The sequence below is a fragment of the Carassius auratus genome, chromosome 18, assembly GCF_003368295.1.
Source record: "Carassius auratus strain Wakin chromosome 18, ASM336829v1, whole genome shotgun sequence".
Classification (NCBI taxonomy): domain Eukaryota; kingdom Metazoa; phylum Chordata; class Actinopteri; order Cypriniformes; family Cyprinidae; genus Carassius; species Carassius auratus.
Window position 1 is genome coordinate 10,218,922 of NC_039260.1, and position 21,976 is coordinate 10,240,897.

Consider the following 21,976-nt stretch of genomic DNA (forward strand, 5'->3'; position numbering starts at 1 on the left):
GCAGCGATATTCATCAGAGCTGAGACTCAGAGATGTGACTCAGACAGCCAGACGTGTGTTTGGACGTTTGCCGCTATCAGCTGTGTCAGTCATGTATGACACACACACACACACACACGGAAAAGAAGGTCACAAAGAAATAGACTTTGGCATGAATTTCTCCATCCGGAAACTTTAAAACAGTAATTAGAGTAAATGATTACAGAACTATCCCTTTAAGATCATAATAACCAGTGTCTATTTCTCCTGAGAGAACTTCAGTGTATATGAACCGGATGAATATCTCCTTTAAGGGATTAAAGCACGCTGGAAATATACAATGTAAGTGGGGCACAAACCTGCTCTATTTACAGGAAGGGACCTGAAAACCTCGACAGAAAGGAAGACAATAGCAGAAGGTTGATGGCAGAGACAAACAGTGGGCCGATGGCCTGCTCTATTTTCACTATATAGGTGAGTTTACAACAGACAAGACCAGACTTGAGCAGCAACAACAGGCCTGCGGAGGAGAAGAGCAAAGGCTGGGAGGAACATCACTGATTGTTAGTACGAGTGTGTGTACAAACCTAAGCAAAACACGGACAATAACATATGATACAGTCACAGTTTACAACATAAATACAGAGAAATATGATTTGTATATACTGTTAGAGATTAACAATGAAGCATTTTGGAACACTTTTTTATTTTATTTTATTTAATGTCATTACAAAAAATACAGTAAGAACAATAATATTATGAAAAAAAGTATTACTATTTAAAATAACTTTTCCATTTTAATATATTTTAAAATGTCATTTATTCTGCGAAGGTGGTATTTTCAGCAGCCATTACACTATTATCCAGATGATATTTCAGAAATCATTCTAATATGCTGATTATGCTCGAGAAACATCAGTACTGAAAACAGTTTACACGACACGTTTGCTGCTTAATATTTTTGAGGAAAAACCATCATATGTTTTTTCAGGATTTTCTGATAATTAACAAGTTCTCTTTGAATTAGAAATCTTTTATAATATAATATTTTGATTTGTAAAGATACTATTTGGTCTTTACTGTCATGTTTGATCTTACTGACCCCGAACTTTTGAACAGTAGAGTTCCTAGTATACATACATAGAAATCTATGGTATGTCATATTTAGAAATGTCAATGTGAGTTTGTAGCATTCTTAGTGCAAGTTTAGGCCCATCCTTTCATTCCTAACACATTCCACAGCTTCAATTTCACACAGATATTTGCCCACATTCCATACCTTCAGCCCACCTCACATCCCACCGGACACACACTTACACTTCCATAATGCATGTCTTTTTTATTTCCTGTCCTCAGTACAGTCAGCACTAACACATGCATGCAGACGACACTGTTGATTGGTGCTTCCCCTACTGCAGACACACTCTGTGATTCACAGCCAGACAAAAATCACACAATCCAAATCCCACAAACACAACTGCATTCCTATGTGCACTTCACATCACTCATCCATCATCCATTTCACTCCTGTTCACTGAAAAACACACAAAGACACCTTTGCCCCTCCTTTCCTGGAAGGGTGAAGCTGTAACACCCTCTTCAAAAAGAAAAAAAAAAACAGCTCTGATTCTTGTAGCTACAGGCTACGACTAAGTGTTGGTTTACTGCCAATGTTTTTCCACGGCAACACAATGCTGATGTGCGATCTTTACGGTGTGATTTACAGTGCTCGGCCGTCAAAAAGAGATAAACGTGAGTGTAACAAGGACACAGGGAATTTTCATAAGGACTTTCCTCTTCAGCGAAGGACCTTCATTACTGCATAAACATGTCCAGAATCCTGCTGACCCCAGATAATAAATCCAAAAATGACAGGCTTCAATCGAACTCGATGATTCCTTTCAAGTGCAGAGCGTCACTGCGACCTCAATCAGTCATTCCTCAAGTTCAAAAACAGCGACGAGGGCCATAAACTCAAGGAGGCCTGAGATACAAAGACAGGAAGAGGAGCTCTCAGATGGAATGTGCACGACTGCAAACAATGTAAGACATAGCTATTGAAAACATGACAATCATTACATTATCTGCTCTTACAATTGTATTGGAAACCCTTGATGTTGTCTCTTTGAAATAAGCTTCTATAGGTTATTTCTCATGCTTTGTTACAAAGCTCAGAGGAGAGACACAGATTCACTTTAAACTCGGGCAGCTAAACAATATCTGCCACCCGTGTTCAATGAGATGAAGGACAGGGTTGTTAAAAGGCCCATAGGAAACAAAGATCAAAAATTAATTATCTTAAATTTCTCACTAGTATCTCAGACAGATATAAGGTTGACCCTTCTGGGAAAACAAAAAGCCTTAAACTTACATGAACTCCTTGCTGGTCTTTGTTGATCCCAAATAGGTGGCTGTAGATTGGTTTTGGCCACATTTCTGGCTAAACACCAACTTTAACCAGATAATACCAGCCTAAACCAGCTCAGACCAGCAAGCAATCTTAGGCTGGTTTAATTGGATCTTTTTCAGAATGTAGAAAAAAAACTCTCCTTAAGCTTTAAAACTTTCTCCTGAGGAAAAAGAAATGATCAAATCTATGCTCACATTTGTATTAAATTCTTCCTTGTTTAAATTATTATTCAGATTATATATCTTTATATGAAAGAAGCTGTCTTGGCTATTTCAAAAGACATTTAAGAGAATGATCTTCAGTGGAGACAATGGCCGTACCATTTATGTTATTTAAAAGACAATATTTTAGATTTGATCTAACAAACTGGCTCTTACAGAGTTAAACAGTGCAACTGGAAACCATTAATTCATTTAATGCTAATACATGGTTTGCAACACATTGCATAACATTAATATAAATACAAAGCCTCCTGTTTTGGAGGAGCCCTTTTCACTTCTTTTTTAAATATTAATATAAAACGTTCTATTGATCAAAGGTCACACCTGCCGACCTTTTTTGTTCTTAAAACTTGAATTACTTTTGGACCACAATGAGTAATGTTACCAAAAGGATTGAGTTTGGTCTCAGATCAGCGCAACTTTGACACAGTTTGACGCTGACATCCATGTGTGCATGATTATGGGGAGAATGAGGATGAGGAGCAGCTCCTGTCCATCAGACCCCCCAGGAGAGTGTGGGGGGGTTCAGGTCAGCGATGGGGAATTCCTCTCTCCTAAACACAAGAGCTGGAGGGTGAGTCAGGATGGAGTCAGAGAGGTGATCCGGGGGGAGATGGACTCAGGTTACTCAGCTGTCTTCTAAAGCAGGGGTCTTTCTCTTATTTAAAGATACCTAGCACAACATGACTCAACATTCTTAACTTAGCAACTGATTCAGCCTGGTTACCTCAACTCGAGAGTGATCTCAATAAGTCAACAGCCCTCTCACAAGTGTACACAGCTCACCTTCTTCATCAAGGACCATAAACATACGCTCGTTTCAACAGACTATAAAACTGACGAATTTACAACACAAAAAAAAAATTGGAAAAGAAAAGGAAATGCCTTCAAATTGGAAAACAATATAAATAAAATTCATACTCTTCATACTCCAAACTTTTTAAAAGCCCAGTCATCATCTGCTTCAATACACATTCTGATATTCAGTGCACTAATAATTGACCATAACCATTTCAAAGTGCATTTCTATGGCCGGGGAATATCCCAGTCTCTGCAGGGGGTGAATCTCAGCGTCCAGATTATTCACAGGCGGAAATACAGTACAGCTCAACTCTCACATCCAAATACCAAAGCATTGTGTCATTCCTAAACTCTTACAAGCTGAACGAGCGCCAGTACTTTCAAACAATGGCAAGGAACGGATGCTTGGGCCCGTCACTTCACGCTGATCTTCTCTCCTTCTCTTTTTTCTCTCTCCCTCCTTCTTTCCCCTGCTCCTTTCCATAAAACCTTAATCTTTCAGCTTTCTCCTGAGTCAGCAGAGAAGCTCACAGCGGCAGGGCTCCTTCAACCCCCCCCCCTTTATGCCTTCTTTCTCACACTCTCTACTAAGCTTTCAAAACTCACTGCTCCTTAAGAAAATGCCATTTTTAAAAACCTCCGACTACGCAGATATATTCCGCTGGCTTCTGTGTCAAGTGTTACAGCAATCATTATTGCCTCTTTTATTAAGCCTCTAGTCTACTTGTTGTGATTTGTTGCTGTCATAAACACCTTAAAATAATAAATGTTAAAAAAAAAGTCAAGTAGAAGAACTAAGAAACCCAAGAAGGAAACATGCTATACAGTATGTGTCTCATTTTTCTTCATTTCACTAAGAGTAAACTTCACCATCCACTCCAGATATACTACCCGAGGGCATTTAGCATAACCAACTTAAAGCGTTCACACCACAATGAGAACAGCAAACACACTCACCAGATAATTCATTTTCAGCCCCGCTGTGTGAGTCTCTGGGACTCCAGGCAGGACTTAACTGCCTGAGATTTGACCCCCGATGAAAACTCCCTCGGACCGTCCAGCTCTTTGTCAAATCTCTCCACGTCTCCGTCGGGTAGAAAGTAAGGGCAGCTTCTAACGCATACTCCAATTCCGTGATGTCAGGAGGCAAGAATGAGACTGTCCCATATACTTCTCTCTCTTGAACGCGCTTGCTCTCTCTGCGTCCGTCCTGTGCTCTTTCTCTCCCTCCCTCTCCGGGCAAAAGGAGGAGGGAAGAATGCACAGGGTAATCTGACACCCTCCCAGTTCCTTCTTGATCCTGACATTCCCTCTCCCTGCTGCCGATTGGCTGAGGACTCTGTTCTTATGTTAATAAGCTTACCCTCTTCCTCCCCCTGCCTGTGAGGAATGTTTAGTGAACCTCTCTGTAGACCTGAGAGAGACACAGACGCTGTCCCCCTCACACACAAACACACAGCTTTGTCTAGACCCTTTCCTTTAGCCTCAAACTTTCTGTCTTCCCTCTGCTGCTGATTTTTTGTTTGTTTTTTTCTGCTAAAAGTAAAAAGTCCCCTCACACAAACCTTTTTCTTTTCTTCGACAGGAGACAAACAATCCAAACCCTACTGATATTTGCAGTGTATTAAAACGTTAACCTCTTTTTTCAGCATGTGTCTGACCTGAATTTTAAAAGTACTATCGATTAAGAAAAGGGTAGAGATGGGAAGACTTTTTATGGATCCTGAGGGGAATTATTGTATCGCTGTTATTAATTTGTCTATTTCAAATGACATTAATTTAGTCATTTATGCAGTACAAACTATAATGGACACTTAAGCAAATAAATCAGGCTATATTTCACAAAATAAACAAAAACAAAGCTTGCTTTTTAACCCAGACATGGAGCTAAAAATAAAATTAGGGGACATAAAATGCAATAAAATAAAAAGCAATTAAACTAAAGAAAATGATAGAAATCATAAATATGTAGGCATCACATATATATATATATATATATATATATATATATATATATATATATATATATATATATATATATATATTTTTTTTTTTTTTTTTTTTTTTTAATGAAAGACATTTGAATAATGATTGTTAGATATGTAAACTAAGCTAATCCGTTCATGTTTGCTTTTGACTTCACAATTCACCAGGAAGACGAATTACAAAGCATGACATCATTCTTCAACTCTCCCGTGAGGGAGTGACCAGGTCAGGGGGTCAAACTGGGATCCACATTTAAATCAATGTGGTAAATAGACAAAAGCTGCAGGTCCTAATGGACTGTCTCCTGCGATTAACAGATAAAGAAATCCAGTCCTCGGATGAGTGTGAGGCATAAATTAACTTACAATTCCTATCTAAAAGCTGGAATGTAAGAGAGGTTACTGAAGAGAGGTATGCTGTCCTCAAACTGACACGACACTGTCGTATGTGCTGGTGCTGAGGTCAGGAGAGAGGTCAGTCAGGTAGGAGACAGCAGGCCTCCAGCATTCCAGAACCTGATCTGACCTGCCACAGAATACTCTCTCATTTTAAGCTGAAGCCAATTTTGTAATATCACTTGTTGATAGATGGTTTGATATGACCTCGCAGAGAAAACATAGTACAAGTTACCATTTCAATTTGGTTATATGATTTAAAGTGTGTATTAAAATTTTTTTATTTGTCTCAATCCACTCACTAGTTCTATAGTGAAGTGATATTTCCTTTATTTCATCCTAAACTTTATGACTTTCTTTCATCTGTGGAACATAAAAGAAGGTATTTTGTAAAATTTCTCAATGTTTTATGGTCTAGGAGTTCAACAAGAAAAATGTCATACAGGTTTGGAACGTTATCAGTATATGATGAAATTATTTACATTTTTGGGTTAACTATTCTTCAAGTCCACTAGCCAGGGAATGAGATATTATTGGGGGGGGCTGTATCCAATAATCAAATAATTTTCTAAATCATTCCAGTACACTTTCCATTTCTAGAATGTAATTATGAACTAAAAAAAAAAGAAAGAATAATTATGGAAACTTCCATAAGATAAGATGCATACAGTACATATATAAGATAATATAACAACAAAATTATATACAGTACATTTAAATAAGATAAAGCTTTTTTTTATTCTTTAAAGGGACAGTTCGCCTAAAACAAATCTCAAATACTATTGTTTCATGTTCCAAACCCATATGACTTTCTTTCTTCTGAGGAACAGTACTGGACCCCAATGACTAAAATAGAGATATTATTACATTTTTTGCAATGCTTCATTATATTTTCTTATGTCTTAATGTGATAACGTACACTACCATTTTAATGTTTTTTTTAAATCTCTTATTTCACCATGTAGGCATTCATTTGATATAATAATGTAAAAACAGTAATTTGGGGAAATATTATTACAATTTAAAATGAAGGATTTATAATTTATTTCTGTGATGGAAAAGCTGATTTTTCAGTAGTTATTATTTCAGTCATCAGTATAACATTATAAATATCTTTAGTGTCACTTTTGATCAATTTCATGCATCCTATATTTGAATAAACATATTACTTAAAAAAGTCTGACAGACCCCAACATTTGTAAACTGGATTGCATTTACATGATCGGTCTTGCTTAATAATGTAAAAAATGCATTATGTGTTGCAGCGATGATATACATAAATATCTGTGACTTTAATACTTGAATTGTAATCAGTCTCCAATTGTTTAGTGGTTAAAACCGTTTCCAGCACTCAAATTATAGAAAAGCAGAGTGGGAATTAAGAGACAGCCCTCAATACCTGAGCGACTACAATCCCCTGAAGCCCATGAATGTGGGGCCATGAATTACACGGCACGACTGGTGTCAAATCGGCAAGATTCTCTCTAATTGAAAGTGCCGTAGGAATTTAAAGCCCTTATCTTCACGCAGCGACTGTCTTCTCAGGCCACCAGGTGCCATGTCTGGTCTCCATGACAATTGAGCGGCACTTCATCTCGCACTACGGGGTGGCTGCTACACAAGATGGATTTCGATGGTCGAGACAACGTTCTCTCTTTCTAATATGCTCTGGGACGTTTGTTATTTATTTCCGTCAGCTAAGCCTGAGTGACATCAGAGCTGTCGTTGAAATTAGCAAGTGTGCGTGGATTTTGTCACCACTGAGATTAGGCTATCACATCAGACATCATTTCAATTAGCGCCCCGCCCCCACTCGCTCTTCAGCTAATAACCCCTCTTCTGTCAGCACCCACTAATCACAATCCTGTTATATATCAGGAAGAGGCGGGTGTTGGGCAATGCTCGTCTGGAGGTGAGAGGTCTAACTACATGTCACAAAGCACTAGAAAGGTGAAAATGAGACAATCTTTGCTGTTAAACAGACCGCTGTACCCTCTCGTGAAATCGTTCTGTATAAAATATTCAGTGACTAGATTATGTGTGACGTCTGCTGTACCTTAGCCTCTGTTGGAGAGTATTCATGGCTCAGTGAGTGTGGAACAGTAGGTTCATTGTGTCTGAGCGGCCCGGGCTCGGTTTGGTCAGGCTGTCACACCTACGCACAATGTTGTTCAGCTGGCAGCGTTTCGGCCGTGGAGTTGCGAACGTGCGACCGCTGCCCAGTGACCTCTGTAACCCCCCGCATGCCACGCGTCATGAGATTCAGGGCAATCTGACAAGAAAGCCTCAGCCAAGTCGCATCGGACCCGGCCACCCCAGAACAGACCAAGCATTTAGGGCTACAGATGTGGGTCAGATAGTGTGAATATGGAAATCCCATTTCCCTCTGAATCAAGGTGATGTTTCTATTTTTTTCTTTTCTCTAACTCTCTGAACCGTTCCAAGAAGTGAAACATCTCCGTTAGGATTTCTCTACATCAGTCCTTTGAATTCCAGAGGAATCTGCTGGAATATTCTGGTAGGAAGCTGAACTTAAATATATATCTCAGAACAACAGGATGATTTATTTAAGACAGCCAAGCTTTAAGAATGAGAAGAAATTCAAACACTAAGTGCTTTCTTATACATATTTTGTAATTGTGTATAAATAGGAAATTATATAACATAAAAGTATAACATTTAAATGTTCCTTGTTGGGTATTTAATACAATAATAATACAAATGCGTGTTATTTCCACATTGATTTGTTCCTTTTACTGATGATACAAATTTATGTCTTTTCTAACTAACAAACTTACTGATTTTAAAAGAACACTGTTTTAATTAGAAAAATTAAGGTATTTTGTTTTAAAGTATTTAAGTAAAATTCTGTAAAGGCTTTGATTAGTTTCAAATGATTGATAATATCAATAAAAGTCTGATAAATGTATGTCATTGAAAGAATACACATGTACAAATTACACTAAATAGTAAAGTCATTTTAAATTATTTTAATAAAAAAAAATAAAAAATTTAGAAAATTAGATATATATTTTGAGACAGTCAAGATAGTTATTGTTTAGAGTTATTGAGAGTTATTATTATTTTTTAATTTTTTTAAATATTAACTTTAAGTGTGAGGGTTAGATGATGGCAAAGGTAGTAAAAAAGTTTATATATATATATATATATATATATATATATATATATAAAAGTATGTAAATACTGACAAAAATCTAATATTGTCCGATAACTGACACTGATATTGTCAGATTCTGTTATATTGTGCAACCACAATTTAATAGATTTATTTTCCTTGAACTCCTATGAATGCCGTAAAACATCTGTGTGCTAAAAGCATGTTTAAAACAGTTTACAAATGTAGGAAGTTGAAAACAGGATGTTTTCTTCTCCAAAAGTTCAAAAGTGTCACGTTCTCTAATTAACAAGCGTTGCTTCCCTACTCCAATATTTTGAACCCACCAGTATCATGACATGACCACAATATCTCAGCAACATTTGAACTGTCCAAATTGATACGAGAGACCTTTTAAGTACATCTGAGCTCATCTTTATGGCATGTTGTGATGAATGCTTTCAAAAGTCTGACTAAAATAAGTCCCAAGATCGCTGTCAAAGTCAAAAGAAACATTCGAGGCATTTCCTGTGTCTGAATGAGGGCTGTATTTGGAGCTTAATTCAAGAATTACTAATGCAGCTCCCGAAAACAACAGCAGCGGCAGCAGCATCCTGCCCATGATGCACTGCTCTAGTCTCTGCTGTGAGAAAAAACAATGCACATCCTTGTATTGAGACATCCGGCCCCCCAGCCAACAGCAATATTCAAGCAGCTTTGAAGGACAAAGGAATAAAGAGTTCCTTTCTTTGTTGGGACTGTCAGGCCCACTGCGCAGTCTGTCACCGAGGCCTTTCAACTACTTATGACGAAGAGAGAGAAAATCCTCAGCCACACACTCACATGAAAGCACACACACACACTTGCTTAAATGTACAGGTCTAAATAAACACAAAAACATGTGCTACACAAAACAGGACAATCATTTGTCCTACATGAAACTGCAGCCGATGCCGTGACCGGCAGACAGGCAGCTTTCCAAAACCCTCTCTGGAGTGTTTGTGGTCTTCCCTTATCCACAAACGGAGGATAAGTGTCTGTATCTGTACAGAACAGGAAAAAACAAGACCTCCAACGAAAATCAACCCCAGTCTAAATCACAGCCCTATTTTACCCACTTAACACACAACAGGAGAAACAGGGCTGATCAGTCCAAACCGAAATTTAATTTCCATAGATAATTATATTTGTTTATTTTCAGATTTGGGTTCTCATTATTTGTCCTCTTATCAGTCATGGTAATAATACTTTAAGATGATTAAAAACCACAAAGTGAATCAGTCTTCCTCTCTTTTAATCTAAAGTTGTAAGGATGAGACTTGCAGCATGTGCGAAGCAAGCAAAAGTATCACACACACACACTGAGAACAACATCAGCACTCGGCGACTTGCTCACTTTTCTCATCCTCACTGCAATAAAAAGATTAGCATTAATGTGGCAGGAAGTAAATGGCATTATGTAGAGTTGAGCATAATCAGGGAGCACTGGGGATATTACTATTCCTCACAATCTGTATGTGTGTGTGTGTGTGTGTGTGTGTTTGCTTCGCACAGTCTCAATAAAGCAGAAAGCCTTCCAATCAGCACCTCCTCCTTTATTCTCCCAACACACACACATATAAAAAGAGGGGAAAGATGAAGGAGAGCAATAAATGAAACTGAGCATCCCGCTGGTTAATTAGATAGTGCTGATTTGATTTTTCATTTCAATCTGTTTTTTTTTCTTTCTTTTTTTTATACTCTCTGGTTTCTGGATCCCATTGTAAAGTAAAGCGCTCCCTCAACAGGGCTTTATTATTATGATTGTTAACATTTACAATATTGTTACAGCAACAAAATACATATAATTATATAAAGAGATAAAGAGAATTAAGGGGAAAGAAGACAAGGTTAGTCAAATAAAAGAAAATGTTAATGATTTTTAAAAATTAAATTGGTAACACTTTAGAATAGTTAACACCTATTAGTAGCTTATTAGCATGCATATTACTAGATTATTAGCCATGTGTTAGTGCTAATTAAGAACATATTAATGCCTTATTCTACATCCCTAATCTTACCCAATACCTAAACCTAACAACTAACTATTAATAAGCAGCAAATTAAGAATTTATTGAGTTTTTGCCGTAGTTAATAGTTAACAAGTGTTACCTATTCTAACGTGTTACCATAAAATTAAATAAAACTTAAATTAACTACATAAAAATGTATAATAATATTAAAAAGTAAATAAAGAAATAAAATACATAAAATTAGCTATAAATAAAATAAAATATAAACAAAACATAAAAAATATAATCACCCAATAAAACAATAATCACTCGACATGCTGAAACATTACTAACTGTGCTTTCCTTTCCCAGAACAACTTTTTTTCTTATTATTTATTTCTTAGTGTGGGAAGGTCTGGAAATGATTTTTGGAAATATGACTTGTGCTCGTCTCTGATGTTTTGATATTTTTCCTATTTTAGGAGAATGCATTTCTGGTTTGATTCAAATAATCGTTCTTTTTTCTAAAAAAAATAAAAAATAATAAAATCTAAATGAGAACATATCTTTGGCTTTTTTTTGGCTTTTTTTACATAAAGCTAACAGACCAACACTGTCTGAACTCTTACAATACAAATTTTATGATTATTATATTATTTATGAATCAGTTTACCTTTGAGACAATTCCCTAATGATGTTTTTGTCAGATTTAACTTACTTCACTTGATCAGCTCACACTCACACACACTGATCCATGAATATAGTGAGAACAGCACCTAGCGAGTGACTAACCTCTTAACCAGCTATAAAAAAGAGAGACCCATCAGATATTCAAGACACAGACATTCAAACACACACACCGGGAGACACCAAAGAACTTCGAACAATCCTACAAATCTCCTTCAGACGGACACAGACGCAGCATTAGCCGGCCTCCCCTCCCCCTGCAGGAATGCAGGAATGTGAGGCTAAACCTAGCAGAACGCCACTCTCTCCGACCATCACTTCCAGGAAGGGGACCGTTTTCCCATGGGCTGGGTTTGCCCAAGTAGCCATTCTGTTTGAACCCCACCTCATCCATATAACCCAAGGGTCTCCACAACAACAGCTTTAATTATGCTCCTCCCGCCAAACGATCTGTCTGGAGAATTGTGAGGTAATACTCTTCCCAGACATTAACGGTGTTATTACGCTCTCTTACAAATAGCTTCACTGTCTGAAAGGTTAATTACGAATCGCTGCAATTTCCCACTTTCAGAAATGTGCTTCCAACAATAAAAAGCGCAGTTGTAATCAGAAAGCGGCAGCTGTTTGAAGCTATCTGTGGGGAATGAGAAACGTTTGATATAAACTCAATTGCCTGATACACTGTTTCATTCGTTTATTTCTAGTCTACTGCGTTTCACTGCACGTGCTGTGTGTGTGTGTGTGTGTGTGGCCTTGCATAGCCAAGATTTTACTCTCTGCCCTTGAAAATGAACAAGTCGGTGTGAGAAACGGAGTCTCTGGGTCCCAGGTGTCTGGGTAAGGCAATAAGCGGAGGTCTTGGGGAAGTGTTGAGATAAGACCACCACAGCCAGAGCTGACAGGCCATCAGTAACTGCCATCTAATGTAATCTCATTGCCAGTCTCTCCACCATCCGACTCCTGTCTAATTTCATCTGATTAGTCTTCATGCCACTCTTTACTGTCAAATATAGATTTTCAATGATACACTGCAGTGTACTAGGGAGATTTGATGTTTACCAAAAAGTAATTAAATAAAATGTGATGCTTTTTATAGTACAGTACATTTTTGTAAGATTGTAAATACTCTATCACACAATGACTTTAAGTTTGAATAAATAAAGCTGTTGAGATACTTGTGATGGAGGTAATGATAACACTGATAATACTTCCTGTTATGAGGGTTTATGCACTCCAGTTATTAGCAGTTAACAATATACCTACTAGAAATGACAGAAAAAATGTTATGCTATAAAATGACATTATTTCTGTTTCATGTAATGGAGGGAGTATGTTATGCTTGACGAACCTTACCAAGCTTAAAACAAAAGTAAATTATGAATGCTTTGAACTTGGCTCTGAAGACATAAATAATGTCACTTCATTTAAAATGACAGTTCATTTTTACTTTGTTGAAAACATCAGAAAATAATATATTTTTAAATTAAAACAAATGTGTGTGTGCGTGTGTGTGTGATTATTAAGTAAAAAGTGCATAGTAACACAGCTGATCAAAAATTTAATTTATTCCTGTGATGGCAAAGCTGAATTATCCTTCAAAAATCATTCTAATTTGATTTCTTTTTAGGGTTCTTTTTTATTTGAAATAGAAATCTTTTTAAAATTGTAACTGTCTTTATTGTCAATTTGGAACAATTTAATGCATCCTTGCTGAATAAAATAACAATTTCTTTCAAAACAAATATTACTGACCCCAAAAATTTTGAACACTTCTTTAAATATTGTGGACAAAAATGAAAGTCCTTTAATGGAATGACTCTTGTTCAAATGGATCCTCAAAGGATGGCTTGACATGCTGAAGCAACTGATGGCGGCGTGAAACCATGCAGCAAATAACTAATAATGAAAATAGCTTGACATGAAGGGGGAGAGGTCAGAGTTCAGTTATGAGGTCTGAAATGCAGTCTCTGGTTTCTTTCAGCTCCAAGTTCTGCCGTCGCTTTCATTCCATATACTGCCACATTCTCTCAACTCTTAGGCCCTGTTTACACTAGTGCGTTTTCATTTTAAAATGGCGTTTAAAAACAACAACATCCGTCTACACTGGCGTTTTCACTGCATTATCTATGGGTACAACAATGAGCATGTTGTTATTGTTTACATGATTGTCAAGGATACACAGAGAGAATGTGGGCATCCACGCCATCGTTTACATCGAAACGCAACCCTAGAGTTTAAAACTAAAACGGGGTCTGCAGCATTTTCAAAAGTCTCAGTTTTCGAGGGTCGAAAACACCAGAGTAGTGTAAACGACAGGCGTGACCGTAGCAAAAGCTATGCATTTTAAAACGAAAACACACTAGTGTGAACGGGGCTTCAGATCCAGAAGCCTACATTATAGCTTTTGAGTGCCATACTGAAAAAAGCTACATTACTATCAAGTATTTAATAGGCCACGTACACACTGCAAGTTTCAGGAGTGACAACCGCATTTAAATGTGGGAGTGAGTCCCATAAATTATCGTTCAGCATGTGTACGGAAAAGCAGTCACTCTTGCATTTGTAACCATAGTGCCATGCCCTCATACTTACAAGCATGTTTAGGCATGTTGTTTTGTCTTAGCTCATAAAGATCTGTTTTGGAGATGAGATATATATATTAGTGTTTTTCGTGCTTGTCCTTGTTTAACGTTTTTTTTTTCTATGAAAATCTGGCACTGACACTTTACTGCAGGGCTCGTGAGCGCAACTAGCCCCGAGTCAAAATGTGCTTAGTTTAAGATTTCTTTCACTGTTATTTTCTTGCATCTCAAATACAGACGAAGACACTTTTCTAAATCCACGCTTAAATACGACATTAACAACTAGTTGTTAAGTTCAGTTCCATACACACTGCGTAGAATTTCTGTAAATGCAGATGTCAGTACCTGTATTTTTCGGGAGTTAATGTGGTTGTCACTCCCTTATTTCAGTGAATTGTGTGTGTACAGAATGTGATTAAGAAAAACCTATAGTGGTCATTTATCTGAGAGCATCATCCAAAGCCACTATAGAAATGGGCAACAACAACCACAGTGTTCTGAACTTCAAGGGAACAATGGTAACTCATGGATCACCCATTTTGCAGACCTCCAACCTTTTTGTTATCAACCGTTACACCACACCACCACATAACAGTAAGGAAACACTGATGAGGCTCCAGCTAGAACAGAGAGTCATGCATGAGAGCATGCACCATCAGACAGCAGCATCATGTAATACATGGACAGTTATATCAGTCCTGCTGCAGTGCAGTGGCGCTTATAGAGTTCAGACAGGTCCGATGAAATTATTAACTCCACTGACCTACAGATAAACATCACATTGATCTGTGTGAGTGACCGGAGAGCGGGGATTGACCGTGTGGATGTCTCTCCACCACAGCATATAATCTAACACACCTCATTTAGCCCACTGGAGGACAGGGCAAATGCTCATGGAGACGGACAGATTTTCTGAGACACCGTGATGTCTGGGTCCCAAGGTTTGTGGTATTGTCAGTGGGTTAGGGCAATGCCAGGGTCGGCTGTTCTGACCTCTCCTTCCAGGAACCACTGGGGGCACATTCATTACCCCGACTGAAGTACAGTGCAGTGTGGTGTCACTGACCTCTCCGCACGCTGGTGAAATACAACACTCATTTATCAATGGGTCTGGAACGCAGCTGAGAAATTAGAGGGGGACAGTGGGTGACGGGGAAAAGCCAAATATCCCCCAGATACCAGGCATTTAACAGCCCAGCAAGCAATTTTGCATAGGAGAAAGAAAACTGTTGGATGACAGAGTTCTCTCTTGTTCTCTGTTGATGGCATCGTTGAGCAGGGGGGTCAAAGGTCACAAAGCACTCTCCAGCATGAAAAAGTCGACTCAGTGACAGCATATCAGACACATCCATTCTCAAATGTTTCACAACCATTTCTGTCTTATGTATCTCGATAGCCCCATCAGTAAGCTCAGATACCCCTTTATCTTATCTTTATTTTTTAACAATAATGATTTTTTTTATTTTTAAATGTTGTGTGTCATGCACACAAATGTACAAACTTTGCATTAATTTAACACATCTTATTTATCTAAAGAGGAACTAAACATAATTACACAGTTGTATTTTTGTGAGTATATTTTATATATGTTTACATATACAATATATTTCACAGATTTTAAGTGACGTGGCATACAGCCAAGATTTATATGTACATAAAAAATAATAATTTGAATTAATTTATACACAAGAACCTACATCCTAGGTACATGTACCGATTGTTGTAAATCACTCCAAAACGAGTGTGGGTATGTCTGTGTGTAGATTAAATGGCCTTTATTAGCAGATCAGTATCTGTGCTGCTCTGTGATGCTCTATGTGCCATTAACGCCTCTTAGAGATCATCTCGGAGACCCATCAATTCCTGATAGGCTCCTATTCTAATGCTGCCTGGAGAGCTGGAAATAAAGGCCTGACCAGCAGCTAATAGCTCATTAAAGACCCACTGAGCTGGTGTTTAGATAAATAGAGAGGGGAAAACAAACACGTAATTCAGCTTAGTACCAAAGCATGCATACGCACATAAACACACACTCTGCTCTCCAATTTAGTACTGTTATGCCTCGGTTTGACCTTGAGAGGTGCCTGTAATGCCTAAAAAGGCCAAATAAACACATTTTGTACCATTTTCACGCCCTGTTTAGACATGAGATCAGGCTGTGATGAGCAGCGATCATGCAGACATGATTGCTGGGAGTGTTGTTAATGAGAGTTATGTGTGACATGCCAAAACTGTGCTTTCAGCATCCAGCAGAAGGCGCCACTGCTGCCTTGATGGTCACTCCTTACCAGCGTCTCTGTAGGAAGTAGGTGCTGCTCTAGAAGAGTTCCAGATCCTGCAGATGAGGGGTTTAACACTCTAGATGCTATCTATTAAAGAGCAGCGAGACAGAGATAAATGACTGCACTGATCTGGGGAAAAAGGGCATTATAATGTGCCGGTAAATTTTGACATGACTTTTAGGTACACAAGGTCACACAAACTAATCCTTCATATTCATGCATCTCATTCCAAACCTTGTGTTGAAAATAAAGACTTGCATACTTCATGACTACAGTTTCACGAAACACTGTGCATGACGAAATCAAACAAGAAAATTAGGGTAGTCTAACATATAGAACTATTGATTCTTAGTCATTTAAAATCTTCCAATACAAATACAGTACATATAAAAAAAAAAATTGTGTGTATAATATACACACAAATGCACACACACACATATATGTTACCAGCTGCAGACAGTGCAAGAGCACATGAAAGCTTTATGGAGACTGAAGATCTGTTTAAGCATTGAAGAATGCCCTGCTGATGGGAATCTAATTCTGGTTTCATTTAGAGAGGGAGTTTCCTCACAGCCAGGGCCTCGATTAGAGAGGTAACGGGCCGTAAACAGAGAGAGAATGAAAACCGGAGAGAGAAAGGGATGGGAAATTAAGAGAAATCAGCTGGAAAGAAGAGCGTTCGGAAAGGAGAGAAGGATCAGAAGATGTCACTGGTGGTTAATTGTCAAGTATCTACATACATCAATATAAAAACAGAACCGTCATGCTCCATACTCCAAGAGACTCCACTGCAAACAAAAGCAAACAGATCACAGCAGCCATGTGCAACCAGCAGCTGTTCGATCCATCTTATGATCAGTCGTGCAATCGGTTATCATCTCTCTCTCTCTCTCTCTCTCTCTCTCTCTCTATGTCTATCCTGCACTCCATGCTGCACCTACCTCAGCTGGAGCCCCCTGCAGACAGTCAAACATTTTACAGAACACCTGGAAGGGGAAGGGGGGGAGATGAGACGTGCGCTCAGACAAACAACACATCAGCCTTAATATGACAGCGCTACAGAACAACAGACTTCATCACAGGCTCAAGATAACCATGTAGTTTGGGGGTGTAGCTCACAATATTTAGCTATGAGAGGCTATGCTACAGTATGTGCTCACATTTTATTTACAATATAGCATAGCCTTAAGTGCCATGTTAGTTCTAAAGAGTTATTAAATAATTGAAATGTTAATTAAATTGTAGAGCAATATAATGGCATAAAAGCCTTTAGAATACGCTAAGTTCATCAGAATGTTTCAGAGCTGGTTTCAGACATACCTTTAAGGCACCGTCACATCTAATGATCTAGAACAAATCCAATGCTTCAGACATAATCGACCAAACACAGAACTATTTTACTGCATTCTTTAAAGACAGCATGAAATAGAAATTCACCCTCATTCATCCATGCACACTTGCAACAAATACATACATTTTCATTGTAATGCAATGTAATGGCATATAAGCACCTTCTTTTATGGAGTAAATGTCAAATGTTTTGAGGTAAGAACAGCACAAATAGATTTTTGCCCAGTAAAATTCTTATGCAGGCATTTTGCTAGAAACGAAGTGACACAAACATTGGATTCAGATGTGCCAGCTATTGGTATTTAATTACCAGTATGTGACCCTGGTCCACAAAGCCATCATTTATACATCATTTATCAAATCTGCTCTCTGATAAAAAAAAAAATACAAAGAAAAAAAACTAAGAAAATCACCTTTAATGTTGTCCAAAGGAAGTCCTTAGCAATGCACTACTAATCAAAAATTGAATGAAAGTTTGTAAATATTTACAGTAGGAAATGTACAAAATATCTTCATGGAACACGATCTTTACAAAATATCTTCATGGAACACGATCTTTACTTAATATCCTATTGATTTTGGGCATAAAAGAAAAATGTATAATTTTGACCCATATAATGTATTGTTAGCTATAGTTTTGTGGTCCAATTTATATTTTATCACAACTGAATCTTTGCATCCAGGATTTAAACTATACATTTTAAAATACGAAATGAAGCACCGATTTACAGTATTATGAATATAAAAGGTTAATTGTACTATACCTTTTGCATGGCCCTAATTCTACTAAAGTAGGTGAATGAATATGTGGCATGTGATGCTGTAAATCTTAGAAGGCAGCTTAAATCAAATCATCTGCTGTGGTGTAATAATGAGGATGCTCTAATGAGGAAACTACATTCATATGCAAATATATTCAGCGTGTGTCCACGTACGCATGCGAGTGTGCGCTCTGAGGCTTCCCAGCTGCCGTGGCTCATTCCTGACCTGTTGGCTCCTGTTCTATCTCACTGGAGACACGCTTCATTCAGTGTAATAATAATTACTATCCACACTTTTTTTGTCTGGTGTTACGTGGAATATACAGTTCTGCATGAAACATACACCCCATAGCGATATGTAGTCATAGATGCAAGTATGCTGCTCAGGGTGTTTCCTCTGCTTTCCATGTTTTCATGCCTGCATCGAGTACGCATCTCTGATTGGGGTCACCGTGGAAACAGGGCGACGGTACAATGCAGCTCATGCCTGCACAGGTAAAACACGTGATGCGGCTTTGATAAATTAACCTGTTGTTGACACAGCTCAGCTGCACATTCTTTCTCTCGCCCGTTCTCTTTGCTCGATAACTTGAAACAGTGTAACCACAGACAGAGATCAAGTTCATTTTAAGTTTGCCAATTTACAGAATATATATATATAAACAGGCCAAAATATAAACTGAAAACATCAACAGAAACTGTTACTGCCAAAACTAATATGAGTAAAAAGGATAGTTCACCCAAAAATGATAAATTCTGTCATTAATTACTCACCCTCATGTCGTTCCAAACCTGTAAGACCTTTGTTCACCCTTGGTACATATTTTCGATTAAATCCAAGAGCTTTCTGACCCTGCACAGACAGCAACACAACTAGTACATCATAAAACTCTAGATCCCCTTTTAGCTTGACTAGTTGTTCGGATAATTCCATGATGATTTTGAAAATATGTAGTTTTATACATCCATACATTTCTAGTAAAAGTTTACTAGCATTGCCATTTCTTTTGATGTTGAAATGTTTCAACTAATGGACGTTGGAAATTTAACGTGTCAATATTCCACATCCCAATTTGACTGGAACACAGCCTAACTGCTATATTCTGTGAAATTCCTGCACATACTGTACACCCCACATTGACACTGGCCTAGGGGTCAGGCTGTGTTTCTATGGTTACGAGCCCCAGAGGACAGCGCAGGAGTAGAGGAGAGTAGCAGTGAAGGGAGTAGAGACAGATCGGACTTGTCCAGTTCTTCTGATAAGAGACTCGGAACAGCTCGTTCCACATTCTCCTACTACCATCCATCAGCTCGGGTCACACAACGCTGATCCTGCACGCGTCCTCACCTCTGACCCTGCTCATCACTCATGCTAACACAGCGTTTATCTGTGCCACACACACACACACACACACACACAGGCAGATCTGAAACACAGCTCTCCTGAAACACATTCACCCGGACGCCTCTTCCCAAGCTTTTCATTTTCAGATGATAATGCTTTAAAGCACTTTATCAGGCTGCAGAGCTGATGGAAGAGGCCCCAGAGAGGAATGCTGTTCTTTGTGGGGGAATAAATGTCTGATCACAGTGCCAAAATCAGGTTGGTAAACATGTCTACTCAGCAGCACATGCTGCCCCTCCCACATATACTGTACATTTCAGCCCACTCCAATTAACATCCACAAGAAGAAAGGGGGAAAAAGAGACTGAAGAAATGGAGTAAGTGGATAGAGGGATGGCAGACATAGACTGATGATTCATAAGAGGGCAAACTGGGAAAAAGGTGTGAGTCGTATATTAAAAAAATAAAGTGTCTTATGCACATAAAAGCTGATTTTTACAGAATAGTCCAAAAAGAGTAAATCTGCAAAATACTATTACAATTTACACTTACCACACAATTATAAATAAATATATTATAAAATATAATTTGTCTTTATTGTCACATGATCATTCAGAATCATTCTATTATGATAATTAGGTGCTTAAGAAACATTTTATATTGTGATCAATGCTTTAAATAGTTGTGCTGCTTAATATTTCTGCAGAAACCAATACTTTTTTTAGTATTATTTGATACATTTATAAAGTTTGACAAAAAAAAAAGAAAAATAGAATTATTTTCTTTCAATCTACAAATCAATCTTGCTAGATCCAAACATTTGAACAGCAGTGGAATATTACAAAACATATTTGATATAAAATTAAGCAATAATGTCAAAATATCATCAATTCAATCATTAGCTTACATTTAAAAATATTATATTAAACATTAAAATATTTAGAAAAAAAACATTGTAAAAAAAAACATATTCAATATATATATATATATATATATATATATATATATATATATATATATATATATATATATATATATATATATATATATATATATATATATATTATTTTTTTATTAGCCTACAAAAAATTATAATGCTTTGCAGTCCTTTAATTTATAATATTTGGCATGTTTGTGTGCTGCTGTGCATCTCTGTGTTTAATAAGCAGCATGTACGCACGTTGCGGACCCGCCGATATTAACACACTCTTTAAATAACAAAGAAAAAACATTGCGCCAGACTTTAGACCAGGTTTGAGTTGGTCTATGGCGCAGAGTATTTTCAGCTCCTTAAATGTGCCAGCAATGCACCTGAACAAACCTTTTTAGACCAGCATGTCCATGGGCACACAAATGAGCGCAAATGCATTTGCTAATTAAACGACATGGCGCTGGACGTGAAAATGCGACACACTGCCAGACTCAAACTAGCAAACACACTTGCGCTGCACCTTGAATCGCATTGCACCAGGTGTATGATAGGGCCCTTGATCATTAAAAGTGTGAAAATATCAATATGTTATTTTAATCGCCCAGCCCTCACAAAAGTACATTATACAGTGGTTTCCATACAGTTGATAGGATTACTGCTGGATTCTGAAATGTTGATGTCTTATCAATAACACAGAGGTCAGAAATCTGTCTGCTCTAGTCTGATTGTAGCACTTCCTGTGAGCCTGTGGCTGTGGGGCAGTGAGTTCTTCTGAGTGGATCTGGGGAATAGAGAACAGCACCATGAGCCAGTATGTCTGTGTGTTGTCAGATGTGCTGCCTATACACAAATACACACACACATACACACACAGATTGGGAGAGAGATAGAGAGAAAGTCTTCTCTCCAGGACATGGAGACTGACAGCTTAGACACTGTCCAGCTATTTGTTCCACTAACTCGCAGACAAGCTCTCCCAGTGGGCAAAAGCAGCTTGAATAACAATACATTTGACTATAAGATACACACAAATTTACAAAAAAAAGTCGACAGAGGAAATGACTAAATACACAGACATACATGAAAACAAATATACCAATAGTACTTTTGACATATACATGTTTCTTCAATTATGTACCT

The 21,976-nt window shown here is 37.8% G+C and overlaps 1 protein-coding gene and 1 long non-coding RNA gene across 5 annotated transcripts in view; both read right to left on the reverse strand.

Annotated features, from left to right (window-relative positions):
- Positions 1 to 21,976, reverse strand: part of LOC113118411 (breast cancer anti-estrogen resistance protein 1-like) — an 83,957-nt gene that overhangs the window by 33,840 nt on the left and 28,141 nt on the right. For 2 of the 4 annotated variants that reach the window (XM_026287547.1, XM_026287546.1), the window contains exons 2-3: positions 17,391 to 17,435; positions 16,456 to 16,536 (exon numbers count right to left, since the gene is read on the reverse strand). The exons of 1 other annotated variant lie outside the window; for it this stretch is intronic. In XM_026287547.1, the coding sequence (XP_026143332.1) occupies positions 16,456 to 16,536; positions 17,391 to 17,435 (126 nt within the window). Of the gene's footprint in view, positions 1 to 4,368; positions 5,231 to 16,455; positions 16,537 to 17,390; positions 17,436 to 21,976 lie in introns of those variants that run through there. One more of the 4 variants, XM_026287548.1, reaches the window with a different exon arrangement.
- On the reverse strand, positions 984 to 4,352 carry LOC113118412 (uncharacterized). The gene is made up of 2 exons (XR_003294317.1): positions 2,351 to 4,352; positions 984 to 1,963 (listed from the first exon to the last, which is right to left on the reverse strand). It is a non-coding gene; the product is annotated as an uncharacterized LOC113118412 (long non-coding RNA).